The sequence below is a fragment of the Dendrobates tinctorius genome, unplaced genomic scaffold (genome assembly GCF_039654945.1).
Source record: "Dendrobates tinctorius isolate UK_male_01 unplaced genomic scaffold, ASM3965494v1 ptg000286c, whole genome shotgun sequence".
NCBI lineage: Eukaryota > Metazoa > Chordata > Amphibia > Anura > Dendrobatidae > Dendrobates > Dendrobates tinctorius.
The window spans coordinates 849,510-869,244 of NW_027361953.1; the positions used below are offsets into that span (position 1 = coordinate 849,510).

The following is a 19,735-nucleotide window of genomic DNA, read 5'->3' on the forward strand; positions in this document are numbered from 1 at the left end:
GTGTGTGTATGAGGTGTACTGAGCAGAGCCACAGGTGTATTGGGTGTGCGGAGCGGAGCCGTGTGTGTATGGGGTGTGCAGAGCGGAGCCGTGTGTGTATGGAGTGTGCGGAGCAGAGCCGTGTGTATACAGAGTGGAGCCAAGTATGTATGAGGCATGTGGAGCGGAGCCGCGTGTGTACGGGATGTGCGGAGCGGAGCCGAGCCATGTGTGTACGGGGTGTGTGGAGCAGAGCAGTTTGTGTACAAGGTGTACGGAGTGGCGTTGTGTGTGTACAAAGTGTACGGAACGGAGCTGTGTGTATGGGGTGTGCGGAGCAGAGCCATGTGTGTATGGGGTGTGCAGAGAGGAGCCGTGTTTGTATGGGGTGTGCAGAGCAGAGCCGTGTGTGTACAAAGTGTATGGAGTGGAGCCAAGTAAGTATGAGGTATGCGGAGCAGAGCCATGTGTTTACGAGGTGTACGGAGCTGAGCTGCACGTGTACGAGGTGTATGGAGCGGAACCATGTGTGTACTTGATGTACAGAGCAAAGCCACGTGTGTACAGGGTGTACGAAACGGAGCCCTGTGTATATGAAGTGTACGGAGCTGAGGCATGTGTGTATGGAGCGGAGCAGAGCCATGTGTGTACGAGGTTTACGGAGTGGAGCCATGTGTGTACTGAGTGGAGCCATGTGTGTGCAAGGTGTATGGAGCGGAGCCATGTGTGTATGAGGTTTACGGAGTGGATCCATGTGTGTACTGAGTGGAACCGTGTGTGTGCAAGGTGTACGGAGCAGAGCCATGTGTGTATAAGGTTTACGGCGTGGAGCCATGTGTGTACTGAGTGGAGCTGTGTATGTGCGACGTGTACAGAGCGGAGCTGTGTGTGTACAAGGCATACAAAGCAGAACCATGTGTGTATGAGGTGTATGGTGGGGAGCAATCATACCTCCCAACCGTTCCAGATCCAGCAGGAGAGTCCTGATTTTGAGAGTCTGCCCCGTTGTCCCGGCCAGGAGCTTACTTTTCCCGAGGACACAGGAGTACACGGCGGAGTCCCGAGGAGCACTTTAATACTCGCACGTTCCACCGGAAATGATGTGCTGGAAGCTGACTGGAAATGAGGTAATTTCTGGAGGAGATTGTGATGGAACCATGGAGGCACTTCTGGGAATGCTTCAGATCCATCACTATGTCCTCTTCCGACAGCGCGGATAGCAGGATCGCTTGGAATTGGGGATGCTGGCCATGTGAGCAGATCATGATATGTCCTGCATCGGGAGGCTCAGGTGAGCACTACAATGTGAGACAGGCTACTATAGTATGTTTATAGAATCTTTCTTTCTTTTTGTTTATTTCTTTCTCTGTTCTTTCTCTCTCTTTTTATCTGTTCTTTCTTTCTCTCTGTTTCTTTCTTTCTCTCTGTTCTTCTTTCCCTCTCTAAACTTTCTTTCTCTCTCTATTCTTTCTTTCTTTCTTTCTTTCTCTCTCTGTTCTTTCTCTCCCCTCTTTCTTTCTTTCTTTTTCTCTTTTCTTTCTCTTTCTTTCCTTCTTTCTATCTCTCTGTTCTTTCTTTCCCCTGTTTCCTTCTTTCTCTCTCTGTTCTTTCTTTTCCTCTTTCTTTCTTTCATTCTCTCTCTGTTCTTCTTTTCTGTCCCCACTTTCTTTTTCTCTCTGTTCTTTCTCTCTTTTTCTCTGTTCTTTCTTTTTTCTTTCCCCTCTTTCTTTCTCTCTGTTCCTTCTTTCCCCTTTCTCTCTCTCTCTCTGTTCTTTCTTTCACTCTGTTCTTTCTTTCTTTCTTTCTCTCTGTTCTTCCTTTCTCTTTCTCTCTCTGTTGTTTCTTTCTCTCTCTGTTCTATCTATCTGTTCTCTCTCTGTTCTTTCTATCTGTTCTCTCTCTATTCTTTCTTTTCCCTCTTTCTCTCTGTTTTTTATTTTTTCTGCTTTCTTTCTCTCTCTCTCTTTTTTCCCCTTTCTTTCTCTCTCTCTCTCTCTCATCTTTCTTTCACATCTTCCTTTCTCTTTCTCTCTGTTCTTTCTCTCTGTTCTTTCATTCAATCTGTTCTCTCTCTCTGTTCTTTCTTTCCCCTCTTTCTTTCTCTCTGTTCTTTATTTCTCTGCTCTCTTTCTTTCTTTCTCTCTGTTCTTTCTTTCTTTCCTCTCTTTCTTTGTCTCTCTGTTCTTTCTTTCTCTCTGTTCTCCCTTTCTCTCTCTGTTCTTCCTTTCTTTCTCTCTCTCAATGTTCTTCCTTTTTCTCACTCTGTTCAATCTTTCTTTCTCTCTCTGTTCTTTCTTTCTTTCTCTCTCTGTTCTTTCTTTCTCTCTGTTCTTTCTTTCTCTCTCTCTGTTCTCCCTTTCTCTCTCTGTTCTTCCTTTCTTTCTCTCACTCTGTTTTTCCTCTTTCTCTCTCTGTTCTTTCATGCTCTCTCTGTTCTTTCTTTCTCTCTCTGCGCTTTCTCTCTCTGTTTTTTCTTTCTTTCTCTCTGTTCTTTTTTCTCTCTGTTCTTTCTTTCTTTTGCTCAGTACCAGTCAGTGTGCCCACAGTACCAACCACTGTGCCCATAATGCCAGCCACTGTGCCCTCAGTACCAGTGTGATCAGCAGTGCTAAATGGGTGCGGTTGGGTGTGGACATGGGTGTGACTAGTTGTGAAATGGGTGTGTGCATGGGCGTGGCCTAAAATTTTCCACGCCGCAGCCTTTATCCCTCTTTCCCTTCTTCAAACGTTAGGAGGTATGCTAATTGTTTGGGTCTCGTGGGGTGTTTTGAGTTAGATTATTTTGGAGTGACTTCTTTTCTTGGTGAAGGAAAAAACAGACAAAGAAACAAAAAATGAAGTATAAATAATTATACAGCCAAATGAATTAATAAATTAATAATTGACCAATATGTTTCTTCCAACAATTGGATGGCAGACCATCCGGTATAAATGAGAAAAGCCAACTACTGATGTATCAAAGAGAACCAGAATAATGGGAATGTATATATAAATACTAAAATAGAGGCAAAATATGTATAAAATAAGCCTTTATTAAAATTATGGCCAAACAACAACAACAACCATATATGAAAAAATGTATAAAAAATGGCAAAGAAAACCGCACAATACATAAATAATTAAATGTCTGTACTTATAATAATATCACCACTTATAGAATGGAGAAAAGGGGACATATATAATAATCCCTATATATAGCGACCAAAGAGCATGGTAGGCACAATGAAACCAAAAAAAAAAAAGATAAGAAATAATAAAATGAAAACACAATAAAAAGGTGATGTAAATATACCCAAAATTAGTGAGAAACTAATATACATATACATATATATACACAAAAGAGTGATTAATATGCACCCAAAAATAAATTCATTTATATGTGCATGTTTTTATATACCCAAAATTAGTGAGAGACTAATATATATATATACATATATACATATAAAAGAGTGATTAATGTACACCCAAAAATAAATTTACTTTTATGTGCATAAACAAATAATAATAAAAAAGAAAAAGTAAAAAATATATATAATAGATTAATGTGCACCAAAGGTAGCTATATAAAAAACCTTATCCTGAAAGGCGCTATATGGCAGGAATAAACCAGGAACAGCCAAAACCATAAAACAGACAGCACATGCGCTAAGCAGTACCGCATAAGTAGAATGGGCCACAATAAACCAGACCTAATACACCTGGCAGCGACTAATGAAGCACTTGCACAGAGGTTAGTGTGCCCAAACTATGCGGCACTATACAGCACAATGCACTGCCTGGAGGACAAATGCTGAAACAATAATCAAAATAATACATACCGCAATGGGGCGCCCATGCAGCAAGGACTGTCCTGGAAATATAACGCAATGTAGCACAATGGATTACCTAAAGGATAAATAACCAGGGAGTGGTGAAGGCGGTGTGCCAAAAAGAACGCGCCCCGACGCGCGTTTTGGAAAAGCTCCTTCGTCAGGTGCACATTATATAGCTACCTTTGGTGCACATTAATCTATTATATATATTTTTTACTTTTTCTTTTTTATTATTATTTGTTTATGCACATAAAAGTAAATTTATTTTTGGGTGCACATTAATCACTCTTTTATATGTATATATATATTAGTCTCTCACTAATTTTGGGTATATAAAAACATGCACATATAAATGAATTTATTTTTGGGTGCATATTAATCACTCTTTTGTGTGTGTATATATATGTATATATATATTAGTTTCTCACTAATTTTGGGTATATTTACATCACCTTTTTATTGTGTTTTCATTTTATTATTTCTTATCTTTTTTTTTTTTTTTGGTTTCATTGTGCCTACCATGCTCTTTGGTCGCTATATACAGTATAGGGATTATTATATATGTCCCCTTTTCTCCATTCTATAAGTGGTGATATTATTATAAGTACAGACATTTAATTATTTATGTATTGTGCGGTTTTCTTTGCCATTTTTTATACATTTTTTCATATATGGTTGTTGTTGTTTGGCCATAATTTTAATAAAGGCTTATTTTATACATATTTTGCCTCTATTTTAGTATTTATATATACATTCCCATTATTCTGGTTCTCTTTGATACATCAGTAGTTGGTTTTTCTTGGTGAAGGGTCTATTCAACATTTTAAACAGTACAGTACCTTCTGTAAACAGATGAACAAGAAATACACTGCACTGGTATTTTGACCCACAGACACCATGAGTGCAAAAAGAAAGCTATTTCATCGAGTACAAGAAATGAATCATGGAGAACTCCCAGGGCAAAAATCTCAGACAACAGGTGAACAAGAATAATGCTAAGAAACGCAAGTGTGGATCAGGTCAGTAACCATTAATTCCTGTGCTGGAAGGCCTGGTCTGGGAATTAGTTGCTGACAGGAGAGAAAAGGCTTTGGTTTGGCTTCAGACATATTTGTATATGTGAATACATGTTGATTTTTTTTTGTTCAAGAATAAATGTAGATTGTTTATCATGAAAAAATAAGACATCCCCTGAAAATAAGCCCTAACACATCTTTTGGAGAAAAAAATAATAAAAGACCCTGTCCTACTGTATATATGAGGAAACGCGGTAGTTACATGATTCTATGACTCTCATAAATGACACCTCTATCAACATGGACACTGAAGAAAATATATCATAGAAAATAGCACCACATAGGGTGATTATGTGTTTTACAATCCAAAAGGCAAATAGAAAATAATAGAAAGTCCTCGTAGGCGGTGGGTAATATGCGGTGTTGGTGGAGTGTAAATTCCACAACTGTTGGGTGGATGGAGAGCAGCCAATGCCTCTTCCATCCCCAGGATACTGGTAGACGACCATATTGGAGATGGGAGGTGCTAAAGTTTGTAGAGAGGCAAAATCTGAAGGATTCATATTAGGTAAAATATGAGGGACGATCTCAAGGGCCCAACTTTCCATCAGCCGAATAATATAGGAAAATGTATTTTAATGTAAAGAAACCTATGAGACTTAGAACAATGGTAATCTTATACAATATAACAATGAGGCTTCAGATGAGCAGCGAGTTTGGGGAGACAGGGGTCTCCCATTTCATACTACTTCTGTTAGTAATTGTAATGGATAGTGGGAAAATTATGTTATAAAGATACAAAACAGAAAAACCAAAACTTTACCCCTCTGGTTACAAAGCCGACACTAACACAACCTGATGGCAGATTTATTTTATTTTGTGTATTCTTGTGCTATAACATTTTATTATTGGAGCAGAGTGAAATCCGTCACATATTACTCATGTCACTTTTACATCACAAATACTTCTCAGGTTACAGACATATAAGATTATTAGTAATAAGCTGTAATATCAGTGCTATAAAGATACAACAAATCCATGTCCAGTAATATTCTCAGGGCACAGGACACTTCCTACCAATTGCACACATCTCAGTGTTGGAGCTGGGGGGCGCCATCCTGTGATTGATGGATAAATGTCTGACATTTTACTACCTCTTCCATAAATGGTGTTCAGCACCCAATAACCTGTCCACACCCCCCTTTTTGTGAAGAAGCATCTGCGAAACGGCGCTCGTTGGGCGTGGGGGAGCTGCCCCTGCACACCATCCCCTGTGCACAGTTGTGCGTTATTCTCTTCAGCAGCAGCCAGGTAGCCTTCTAATATACTATGCCTCTTCCTTTCTCCCACATTATCATGGTGGTATATCAATTGTTTAGGGCTGAGCTCACTCCCCAGTATGGAATGGCAAACATTGTCTTGCACTACTGGTGACATAATATAACCGCCTCATTTATTTCTTTAAGGGTACCCAGATATTTTTTGTACTTCATTTATTCTCTGTACTTGCTGCTATATACTTGCACTGTGCACTTTAGCTATTTAGCCTGTTTATTTATATTCCTTTTCATCAACTTAGGATTAATTTAGACATACAGTACCTACAACATTGTGCTGATATGTCAACAAGTTGATAAACTAGTGTTGGGCACAGTCTCCCCCTGCATTTGGAGGTTCCCCTTTTGTCTTTTATCAATAAATTTTTATTAAGATTTTATGTACAAAAGATTATACACCGCAACAAACATGCGGACAGTTGAAAAAGTTGTCCTATAACAGCAGGACAATAAAATTCAAAGTACAAACAGATAACAGCTGAAAATTCTTCATAGTAGGGTTAGGGGATACAATGTGCAACATAGGAAGCAAGGGTAGGGATGATAGGTAATAAGATCACAGGTCCACCAATCAGGACTGGAAGGACGAGAATTTGGACACCACCCAGGGGAACCAGCGATTCCTTATTTTATTTTTGGTAAACATATCTGAGGTCAGGAGGAGCTCGTATTGGTAATGTTTATTGATTTTTTGGATAATTTCCAACTTAGAGGGGATAGTTGTTTCTCTCCAGTGATCTGCCAGACACATATGTGCTGCTATTAGAATGTGTGATACAATTGGTCTCAAATCGTCAGGGAATATATGTAAACCGATCCCCAAAACCGCTAGCGGACCACTCAAACCTCCAGCCAGGCCTGTAACTGAGGTAATAATGTTAGACACTTCTTCCCAAAAAGGCCAGATGAGCGGGCAATCCCACCACACGTGCCCTAGGGAACCAACACCCGAGCAGCCCTTCCAGCAGGATCGGGGATAGGAACCATGGAATTTGGAAATCTTCAGTGGGGTGTAATACCAGTCAAAGTGAACTTTCTTAAGCTGCTCAAGATGATTTATACAGGAGGAATATTTCTGCAAGTCACCAGAAGCGAACCACCATTGGTCCGGGGTTGAGGAGAAAGCAAGAGCCCCTTCCCAGCGCCTCATATACGCTTGTTTAGGACCACTACCAGGGGAATTAAACACTTTATATACTACCGAGAGGCCGTGTTTATGAGAGGAGGAAGAACTAAAAAACCGCTGTATTGGTGAGCAAACAGCATTATGGCAGGATAAGGGAAATACGCACGAATTTAAAAAATGCCGAATTTGCAGGTACTGGTAGAAGTTATTTCTGTGAAGGCCAAATTCATCCATTAGGACAGAGAAAGGTTTCAACTCCTGAATTAAGATGATATCTTTCATGACCACAATACCATTCCTCACCCAATTGCCTAACGTGAGGCCATCCACATGAAGCTCCGAGGCTCTAATAGAGATAGACTCAAATTTAATCACCTGACGAGAAGAGACCAGATCAGACCAGTAAGAAAATGCCACTTTCATTGTCTGCAAGGGAAGAGAGGGGGCAAAGGAACCAAGCATTCGGGCCTCCAGTAGAAATCTCAAAGTCCCACGCGGGGCCAAGTATTTCTTCACAAGCACCCATTTGTGAGAACTAGAATCATCATACCACTCCCTTAACGCCTCTAGAACTGCTGCTTTATGGTACAAATAAAAATTCGGGACCCCCAAACCACCATGTGAATAACTCTAAAATAAGGTAGACATACTAACCCTAGGTTTCTTTCCTGCCCAAATAAATCTGCTAACAACTGCCTGCAGAAGAGAGAGAAACCTCTTGGGGAAACTCAAGGGAAGACAATGGAATAAATAAATAATTTTTGGCAGGAACATCATCTTAACTATCTGAATGCGCGCCATCCAGGAAAGGGGTAAATGTATTTGATTGTCTATGTCCTTTCGAATAGAATCAAGCAGAGTATTAAAATTCTGTTTGACAATATTGGAAAGTTTACAAATCCTTAGTCCTAGGTACGAGAAGTCATCCTGGGCCCAAGTATATGGGACAAGTGAGGAGATTCTATTTCTAACAGATGGTGGAACATTAACCGAGAAGAGAACCGATTTTCCTTCGTTTAGCTTATAATATGAAATCTTAGAAAATTCAAGGAGAGCGTTTTTGATCCCTATCAATGATCTTTCACTATCAGTGCAAGAGAGAATTACATTGTCTGCATATAGACCGATCTTATGCTCTACAGGGCCTATTTTAACTCCAGAGATTTCCAGGTTGAGCCTAATGGACTCCGCCAGGGGCTCCATGACTAAAGCAAAAATTATAGGGGAAAGGGGGCAACCCTGGCGGGTCCCATTAGTCAGGTCAAATCTATCAGAATAGAAGCCAGCTGCACAGACCAAAGCATTTGGTTTTTTATATAAGGCCATAATAGCACCCTTTATATTACCAGAGAAACCAAATGTGTCCAAAACGGCATCCACATAGCCCCAGTGTACCCTGTCAAATGCTTTTTCCGTATCTAGAGGCAGGAATACACCGGGGGTACCACTGGGCTCAAGAATATCCATCAAATCAATCACTCTTCAAGTGCCATCTCTAGCCTGCCTCCCTGGGACAAATCCCACTTGGTCAGGGGAGACCAGGGCCGGCAAAACTGAGAGGAGTCTATTAGCCCAGACTTTTGCATATAACTTCACATCACAATTCAAGAGAGAGAGGTCTGAAGTTACCAGGAGAGGTTGGAGGCTTCTCCAGTTTAGGAATAGTAGTGATTGTCGCAGCCAAGCTTTCAGATTGGATATCAGATGAGACCCTCCATAGTGAGAACGTTCTAACCAAAAATGGAGCCAAGATGTGCGCAAACAGGCGGTAGTAAGAATTAGAAAAACCATCTGGCCCGGGGGCAGAAAGTCTCTTAGAGGATTTAATAACCCGAACCACCTCCTCCTCAGTAAGGGGGGCATTAAGAGCAGCCAGAGCTGTGGGGGAAAGTTTGGGCAAATTTAGTTTAGCAAGGAAAGAAGAAATTTCACCCTTCGTGGGCTGGTGTGTTTTAGGATCTGACTTGAGATTATATAGTTGGGAATAGTATTCTTTAAACTCACTAGCTATATGAGTAGGGTTTAAATCTTTGGACCCGTCGTGCTTAATCAAAAAGGGAATGGCCATCCGAGCCTCCCTTTTCTTCACTCGACTTGCTAGGACTCTACCGGCTCTATCACCCAAGCTATAGAATATGGATTTAAGCTTTTTTAGATTTTTTTCATAGGAATACAGCATAATTGATCTCAGCTGATCTCTCAGACCTCTAATAGAGTCAAGGAAAATGTCAGAGGGGTGGGCCTTCTTTGCCCTTTCCAGAAGCTGGAGTTTAGACAAAATATCATTAAATGTTTTTTAACCTTTCCCTTTTCTCCATTGCTGCAATTTTGATGAGGACACCTCTAGCAAAGGCCTTATGGGCCGCCCAAAGAGTTTCATCCGAGACCATTTGATTATCATTAATGGCAAAAAATTATTTTAATTGCCGAGTGATTTCATCGCTGGTATCTTGGTTAGTGAGGATATAATCATTTAGTTTCCATTTGGAAGGAGACCGGGTAGGACCCCCGTCTGAAATTGTTAACATAACGGGCGCGTGGTCCGACCACGTAATGGGGCCAATGTTAGTCTGGTCACAACCCAACAGTAATGAATCATCTGCTAAGATATAATCTATTCTAGAGTAGGTATTAAACCTTAGGGAGTGAAAAGAGTAGTCTCTCTCTCCTGAATGAGCATATCGCTAGATATCATGAAAACGAAACTCACGGATCAGGTGGCCCATCTCTTTTCTGGCTGGGGCTTGGTGGGAACAATCTAAGAATTTACACACAGAGACATTAAAGTCTCCGCATATCACCGAGGAACCCTTTGCTATTCCCCTAAAAGTCTCCAAAAATTTACGTATGAATCTTAACTGGCCCACATTGGGAGCATACACTGAAGCAATAGTAAATTGCACATTGTTTAGTAGACCAATTAGAATGACATATCTCCCCTCAATGTCCCCCACCACCCTTTCAAGCTGGAAGGCTACAGAGCTTTTAATGAGGAATCCCACACCCGCCCTCTTGTGGACATTATTGGCAAAAAACTGATGAGGATAATTAACATTTTTCATTCTACCATTATCCTTGGCTAATAAATGTGATTCTTGAATGCATAAAACATCACTACTCGCCCTCCCTGCCTCCTTCCAGACCCATGACCTTTTATGTGGAGAATTTAATCGCTTTAAATTTAGAGACAATACTTTTAACCCCATGGTATGTAAGGCCAGAAGTGGCTGTGATAGCCGCGAATCTGCTTCCTTTGGAGTATTAACCCTGCAGAAAGAAACGGTACAAATAGGCAAGACATAACAACAAATAACATGACATAACAATTAAAGAAAAACTGAGAAACAAGTTGCTCCTCACATAACATGACGGAGCTACACAAGGACAGACAAGCAGTCAAAGCAGTAAGAGCGAAGAAAAGATGCTTGTGAGGCAGGAACTGCATGTGGGCTGGATGCAGCCACAAAATTTAGTAGCCAGCACCCTCTGCAGAAACAAACAAAAAAAAAATCCAGAAAAATGGAGACCACAACCTCAAAAGGCGAAAGTTATGGGAACTTCAAGCTTTAAACCATTCAGGGTTAATTCTCCTGTTCTGGGATGAACCCTTATCCAAGGAAGATGGCGGAGGGGGTGGAATATCCCAGTCCTCAAACATTTCCCAAGTTGCGCAGTAGAGAAGCAAACCCGAGTGTTACCATTTTTACGGACAATGAGCTTGATAGGGAAACCCCAACGATATATAATGCCTTTATCTCGTAGAATCTTTGTAAAAGGGGTGAATTCTCTACTCCTCACAAGCGTGCCAGCTGAGAGGTCTGGGAATACTGAAAGGCGAGCAAATCTGTCTGGCAGGGAAGGTTTCTTCTTTAAACCAAGCAGGAAGGCCTCCTTTGTTTTATAGAAGTGAATGCGGGCAATAGCATCTCTGGGAATCGAAGGGTTAAGTCCTCGAGGCTTAGGGATTCTGTGAATCCGGTCCACTAAGATATATCTCCCTTCTGCTTCAGGCACAACAGCTTGAATAAAGTCCTGTAACAGGGGGAGCAAATCTTTATCATGTACTTCTTCTGGTATTCCTCTTATTCTAACATTGTTTCTCCTGGATCTGTCCTCCAGGTCCAGCATTTTAGATGTTAACTTGCGGACTTCAGCTTTAAGCTCCTCATGCTTGTCTATCAGTGCATTGTGGGCCCCTGTTAACTCCTCCATTTTGTTCTCTAAATGATCTGTGCGGTTCCCTATAGCTCCTACCTCCCCCTTCAGCTCTGCCAACATGCTCTTTATATCATTTTACATAGATTTCCTGAAGGCTGCAAAGAGGGATTTCATCTCCTCCTTTATGACAGGCTGGTTGTCAGGGCATGCCATTTCCACAGTGCCCGCAGTCTCCATGGAGCCTTCTCTACTTGAGGCAGAGGAAGTAGCAGAACGCGCTGATCCTGCAGTCTTTGCAGCATGAGGGGAGGCAGCAGCCATCTTAGAACTCCTCTCCAGCCTGGAGCCTCTGGCAAAGAAGTCAGATACCTTTCTGGGGGAGCTCCGGAGCCCGGTTTTGGACCGCCTCATCTGATCCCAGGGTGATACTAAGTGCCTGGAGAAAGATTCACCGCTGAAGGAACTGCCGGTAAGATGTGTGAGCCGCTTCACTGCCTAAAGTCGTCAGAGCTCCTGGATTATGTGACCAGCACCATGCTCTGCTAGGCCACGCCCCCTTTTGTCTTTTACATCACATATTTTATTTATTTATAATTCAAAATATATATGTTTTAATCTTAAATCTTCTCACCTCCTTCTTTTATGGCACCATACCATTTAAGAATGTTATTAATTTTATTACCTCTGTAAGAAACAACTTTATTGGGAATGTGAAATCCCTATAAAGATGGCGCTTATCAGACTGCAGATCACCGCGTGTATGTAGGTGTAAGGGAACCTGCCATGTAATATGAGGCTAATAACATGCAGATATGGGGCTAATCTGCAGGCTAACAGCGCTGTGACACCGTGTGTCCCTCGCACTGAGAGCCCCGCTGCCAGGAGGAAATGGACGCTATTCCCCCAGGCAGCGTTAGGGTCTCAGTCAGCGCTCTGTGCATATGAAATGGTGAAATAACGTTTGTTTCCTTCTCCAATTCCTTCACAGGCTCCATCATCTTCCAATGTTACAGGTCTCCTTTATCACATAGAAATAAATAGAGAAGAAATATTTGGCCACAACGATCAAAGGTATGTGTGGAGAAAAAAGGGCACAGAATTTCAGGAAAAGAACATCCTGCCGACCATGAAGCATAGGGGTGGATCAATCATGGTTTGGGGTTATGTTGCAGCCATTGGCACGGGGAACATTTCATGGGTAGAGAGAAGAATGGATTCAATTAAATGAAATTTCAACAAATTCTTGGTGCAAACATAACACCATCTGTAAAAAAGCTGAAGGTGAGAAGAGGATGACTTCTACAAATGGATAATGATCCTAAACACGTCAAAATCCACAATAGAGAACCTCAAAAGGTGCAAGCTGAAGGTTTTATACTGTCCCTCACAGTCCCCTGATCTGAACATCATTGAAAATCTGTGACTAGACCTCAAAATAGCAGAGGATGCAAGACACCCCAGGAATCTCACAGAACTGGGAGAGATTTCCCAGGAACAATGGATGAAAATCCATCAAACAGGAACCGAAAGACTCTTTTCTGGTTACAAAAAGCATTTACAATCTGTGATACTTTCAAAAGGGGGCGCTACTACTAGGTACTAACCATAAATACTCCTGGAAAAACAATGTATGCTTAGACTGTCATCTAATAGCAGAACATGCTAAATCATAATAAGCATACTACCGGAATGTATGTGCAAGGGGATAATGGCCAATGTATTATCACACCCAAAGACCAAAGAAAAACCGATCCAACATCCCAAATATTTATGTAACGTAGAAAAGTTTATTTATTAATAGCTAAATCAGGTACAAGGAGAGAAGGGATGGATAAAACATGCATGCCTGCACGGGCATGGGCGCACAAACAAGGATCACCAATCCATGTGGTAATAGAATCACTGTCATTTATGGATTTATTGCTTATCGTTATATAAATATTTGGGATGTTGGAATATTTTTTGTGGTCTTTGGGTATAAAAGGTACTAACTATGCAGGGTGCCTAAACTTTTGCAGTGGTCCATTTTCCTTTTAGTAATTTTTAAAGTGTAAAAAATGACATTTTTCTTCCCTAAAATACAGGAAATGTGTCATCTTTAACTTTAAGCATTTTAGCCATCATTTCTGCTTCAATTTGGTTATCTGTTCACAATAACAGTCATTTTGACCAGGGTGCCAAAATTTTTACATGTCACTGTAAGACAGGAGAGAGAAAGGACCCCTCTGTCCATAAGAGCTTACACTCCACGAGAGAGAGAGAGCGAGAGAGAGGACCTCACTGACCATAAAAGCTTACACTCTTCAGGGGAAAAAGAGAGAGGACCCCACTGACCATAAGAGCTTACATTCTACAGGAGAGGATCTCACTGACCATAAGAGCTTACACTCTACAGAAGAGAGAGAGGACCCTGTTGACCAAAAGAGCTTACATTCTACAGGAGAGGACCTCACTGACCATAAGAGCTTACACTCTACAGAAGAGAGAGAGGACTCGATTGACCAAAAGAGCTTACACTCTACAGGAGAGAGAGAGAGGACCTCACTGACTATAAGCGCTTACCCCACTGTACCAGGTATGATAATCCACCCTATGTCATAGCGGTGGGGCGTTTTTAAAAGGTCCACGTGGACATGCTGTAATACATTATCCCTCTCTCTGATGTTACGGCAGTGCGGGGAATGGTGTCAGGCAAGTTTTTTTATTTGTGAACCACTAATCACATTTTAGAGTATGAAGTCATGTGAAACTGTGAATTTCAGGAAATTGGACTCACTCTCGATCCTCTGCAGTTTGAACCACTCATATCTAACATACAGTCATGGCCAAAAGTATTGACACCCCTGCAATTCTGTCAGATAATACTCAGTTTCTTCCTGAAAATGATTGCAAACACAAATTCTTTGGTATTATTATCTTCATTTAATTTGTCTTAAATGAAAAAACACAAAAAGAATTGTCCTAAAGCCAAATTGGATAAAATTCCACATCAAACACAAAAAGAGGGTGGACAAAAGTATTGGCACTGTTCGAAAAATCATGTGATGCTTCTCTAATTTGTGTAATTAACAGCACCTGTAACTTACCTGTGGCACCTAACAGGTGTTGACAATAACTAAATCACACTTGCAGCCAGTTGACATGGATTAAAGTTGACTCAACCTCTGTCCTGTGTCCTTGTGTGTACCACATTGAACATGGAGAAAAGAAAGAAGACCAAAGAACTGTCTGAGGACTTGAGAAACCAAATTGTGAGGAAGCATGAGCAATCTCAAGGCTACAAGTCCATCTCCAAAGACCTGAATGTTGCTGTGTCTACCGTGCGCAGTGTCATCAAGAAGTTTAAAGCCCATGGCACTGTGGCTAACCTCCCTAGATGTGGACGGAAAAGAAAAATTGACAAGAGATTTCAACGCAAGATTGTGCGGATGTTGGATAAAGAACCTCCACAAACATCCAAACAAGTTCAAGCTGCCCTGCAGTCCGAGGGTACAACAATGTCAACCCGTACTATCCGTTGGCGTCTGAATGAAAAGGGACTGTATGGTAGGAGACCCAGGAAGACCCGACTTCTTACCCCGAGACATAAAAAAGCCAGGCTGGAGTTTGCCAAACCTTACCTGAAAAAGCCTAAAACGTTTTGGAAGAATGTTCTCTGGTCAGATGACACAAAAGTAGACCTTTTTGGGCAAAGGCATCAACATAGAGTTTACAGGAGAAAAAAAGAGGCATTCAAAGAAAAGAACATGGTCCCTACAGTGAAACATGGCGGAGGTTCCCTGATGTTTTGGGGTTGCTTTGCTGCCTCTGGCACTGGACTGCCTGACCGTGTGCATGGCATTATGAAGTCTGAAGACTACCAACAAATTTTGCAGCATAATGTAGGGCCCAGTGTGAGAATGCTGGGTCTCCCTCAGAGGTCATGGGTCTTCCAGCAGGACAATGACCCAAAACACACTTCAAAAAGCACTAGAAAATGGTTTGAGAGAAATCACTGGAGACTTCTAAGGTGGCCAGCAATGAGTCCAGACCTGAATCCCATAGAACACCTGTGGAGAGATCTAAAAATGGCAGTTTGGAGAAGGCACCCTTCTAATATCAGGGACCTGGAGCAGTTTGCCAAAGAAGAATGGTCTAAAATTCCAGCAGAGCATTGTAAGAAACGCATTGATGGTTACCGGAAGCGGTTGGTTGCAGTTATTTTGACGAAAGGTTGTGCAACCAAGTATTAGGCTGAGGGTGCCAATACTTTTGTCTGGCACATTTTTGGAATTTTGTGTGAAATGATCAATGTTTTACTTTTTGCTTCATTCTCTTTTGTGTTTTTTCATTTAAGACAAATTAAATGACGATAATAATACCAAAGAATTTGTGTTTGCAATCATTTTCAGGAAGAAACTGAGTATTATCTGACAGAATTGCAGGGGTGTCAATACTTTTGGCCATGACTGTATATGCATATATACCCCTTTCCCACCTTAGACGTATAGGTACACCCAAGGTCGCCTCCTCCTGTTGCTGCAGGCTCCAACAGCAGCTGGTGAAATCACGATCCACCTGCAGCTATTAATATGTTAAATGCCGCTGTCAATCTCTGGCATTTAACATGATCGTGCCGGAAGCCTCCCACAAGCCCCGCCCATCGGCTCACGTGTCACATGACTGTGGGTCGCCGATGGGTTGGTATGACAACCCGGGGTCTGCAGGAGTCCCCTGTGGTTGTCATTGTCTGATAGCTATGAGCGCCCCCCAGTGGTTGGTGCACTTAGCTGATGAGCATTTTAGTTACACATAGCAGGGCTAAAGGACCTTCTATGTGTGGAACAAGCGATCAGAAGATCGCAGCTTCAAGTCTCTTAAGGGGACTATTAAAGCAAGTAAAAAATGTTTTAAAAATATTAAAAAATAAACAAATAAATAAAAGTTTATATCACCCCCCCATTCCCAATAAAACAATGAATAAATTATTCACATATTAGGTATCGCCGGGTTCAGATTCGCCTGATCTATCAATATATAAAAATTATTAATCCGATTAGTAATTGACGTAACGAGAGAAAAATCAACTCTGCAGAATTCCTGTTTTTTTGGTCGCCGCAATATTGGATTAAAATGCAATAACGGGCGATGAAAAGATCGTATCTGCACCAAAATGGTATCAGTAAAAATATCAGCTCAGCGAGCAAAAAATAAGCCCTCACTCCACCTGAGATCACGAAAAATGGAGACGCTACGGGTATCAGGAAATGGGGACTTTTTTTTTTTAGAAATATTGGATTTTTTTAAATAAAAAAGAACCTAGACGTGTTTGGTATTTACAAATTCATAATGACCTGGAGAATCATAATGGCAGGTCCGTTTTACCATTTGGTGAATATGGTAAAAAAAATGAATAAAAAACAATTGTGGAATTGCACTTTTTTTTTTGCAATTTCACCGCAGTTTGAGTTTTTTCCCATTTTGCAGTACACTATATGGCAAAACCAATGGTGTCAATCAAAAGTACAACTCGTCCCCCAAAAAACAAGCCCTACACGGCCATATTGACGGAAAAATAACAACGTTATGGCTCTGGAAAGAAGGGGAGCAAAAAAAGCGGAAACTCAAAAATGGAAAATCCCAAGGAGGTGAAGGGGTTAATTGATGTGATCTGCAGAATCTACTGGGTCACTTTATTATTATGGTGGAATTACAATTTGTTTTTCACCATTTCACTTCACTTGGGATTATTTTTTCACCCATTTTTCAGCACATTATGTGGTAACATGAAGGGAGACTTTGATAATTACATTTCATCCTGCAAAAATCCGTCCTTCATGGGGAAATAATGCTTTATGGTATTTGGGCAGAAAAAGGAAAGAAACTAGAAAAATGTCCCAGTCTCCAAGGGGTTAAGAGGTGTCACGTAGAGGAGATCCCAGGATTATACATTACACATCAGTAGGGCGAGAGTCTCCTGCATCTCCTCGCTCCCCGCACAGGTCATTAGGAGGGTCACCTAAGGCTCTTTCTAGCCGGGAGGGGATGGATCTGAGGAAACCGTGTTGGAAATCCGCTGTCAGAAACACATAAATGATTGGATTCAGGCAACTGTTCAGACAAGCCAGGCTGGTAGTAATGGTGGGTACAGTAAGGAATGTTATGTAATACGTATAATAGGGTATTATGTATACACCATAATACAATAATATTAGTGGGCCTATGTAATATGGGAACCAGCAGATGAAGAAACACGATATAACAGCGGTGATGATCCTGGAGGATCTCTGAGATCTCTGGGATCTCTTACTTTTTCTAAGTTTGTAGAAAATGGTGACATAAGAGGTGACGATGATGAGAAACGGGATCACGCACATTATAACCAATCTGATCCACTGCATGGTCAGACGTAACTCATGGTTATAAGGAGATATGTGATAATAATATAATACACACCATTCCTGTAGATCACCTACATGGTATCTATACACATAATACAGCGCACCGGCCACAGTGACGCTCAGCCCCCAGATGATCGCTGCACTGATTCTCACCAGGCTACGAGATCTATGAACTTTGGCCCAGAATGGCCACATGACGGACACCCAGCGGTCAATGCTCATGGCCGTCAGGAGGAGAACACTGGCGCTCATGTTCACATTAAACAGAAAGATGTTCACTATACAATAAGCAATTTCTGGGCTGTATGAGGGCACTGTAGCCCACTCAGCAATTCTCAGGGGGAGAGATGAGCAGCACAGGAAGTCGGCGATGGCCAGGTGGAGGAACCACACGGCACTGATTGTGTTCTTCATCCGGAATCCGGCAATCCAGATGACTAATCCATTACCGATAATCCCGAGAGCAAAAACAACGCTGTATAATGTAATGGACGCCTTCTGCAGAATGTATTCATAATATTTTGTCATGTATTCGTCAGGTGACCTGAGAAGACAGAACAGGGCAGACATTAGGGGAATGAAGACTTTCTAGTTCCATCAGTTTCCCCCTTGTACATGGAGGACGGGGGCTGACATCACAGTGGGATCACAATGAGGAGCGTTTTTTATGTTTTTTAATACAAATGTTTCCCTGCGTTTCACCTGTAAAGTCTCTGAGGTTCCCGCGATCTCCTGCACACAGCTCGGGTTTTTCTCCGCAGTATTTCGTACAATACCTTGGTTTCTGCAGAATGCAGCATGTCACTTATTTCAGCATTTTTTCTGCATTTTTCAGCCATTAAAAGCAATAGGGGAGCGAAAAATGCTGAAAAAATGCTGAAAAATCGCAGATATCAGTTTTGCTGCACTTCTGGAGCCAAAACCTGATGAACTTGAATCTGATTTTTTTATGCACTAAACTTTATCAGCATGAACAAGAGACAAATGTACCCCGACAACAACGCAACAAAAACTAAGCAAAACCGGGATTTTTTTAAGCAAGTTTCTTACTGCCGAGAGAGAAGGATTTTCCTGCTGAAAAAAATGCATAAAAAATGCAACATGTGAACATGGACTAATATAGAAGCAACCAAGGACAAAATACAAGCAAAAAAAAAAATCAAAATTTAAAGGGATAAAAGATATAGGCAAAATAAAGGGTGGAAAGGGTTAAGGATGAGAATTGGGAAGGAAAAATATGGTTTATTAAGCAACATGGAGAAAAGAGAAACATTACAAATTACAGGGATAGAAGGAAAATGAAAAAGCTTGGTCTGTCCAGACAGGCAGGGAAAGGGTTACGGGACACAGATAAGATCCCTTATATATAAAACATATAGGAGGTAGGAGGGAAGAGAAGGAATGGGAAAGCAAGGAAAGAAAAGGGAAAGGAAGAACAGCTGTAACCAGGAGGAGACAAGACTATAGAGAAATACTGACTGTTACATAATGGAGGATACTGTCTGCTGGAGTCTAATAACGGCGCAGTTTTCATGGAATCACAGCCACTTTGCTTGGACAGTCAGACACAGCAGAACATTCATGTAAAAACAGCAGAAAATATGCAGCATTTACACTACATGTGAACACGGTCTAAATGTCCAAGCAACGTGGACGTGATTCCATGAAATCTCCGCTCTCTGAGGTCTGAAGACGCTGCTGAACTCTGCGGTTTTGGTGCTTTGTTTCTCTATAGGCTTCTTCTGGAAAAAACACACATAAAACACTGTTAGGCTATGTGCACACGTTACGGATTTGCCTGTGGAATTTTCTGCTCAAATTCTTCCTCTCTTGGCAGAAAACGCAGTTAGAAATCCGCGCGTTTTTGATGCAGATTTTCATGCATTTTTCCATGAGGATTTGTAAGATAAATAATTTACCAACAAAA

The 19,735-nt window shown here is 41.3% G+C and overlaps 1 protein-coding gene across 1 annotated transcript; it reads right to left on the reverse strand.

Annotated features, from left to right (window-relative positions):
* Positions 1 to 17,358: 17,358 nt before the first annotated feature.
* LOC141072814 (C3a anaphylatoxin chemotactic receptor-like) lies at positions 17,359 to 18,336 on the reverse strand. Its single transcript, XM_073559974.1, has one exon. The coding sequence runs from the start codon at positions 18,334 to 18,336 to the stop codon at positions 17,359 to 17,361; it is 978 nt and encodes a 325-aa protein (XP_073416075.1).
* Positions 18,337 to 19,735: the final 1,399 nt, after the last annotated feature.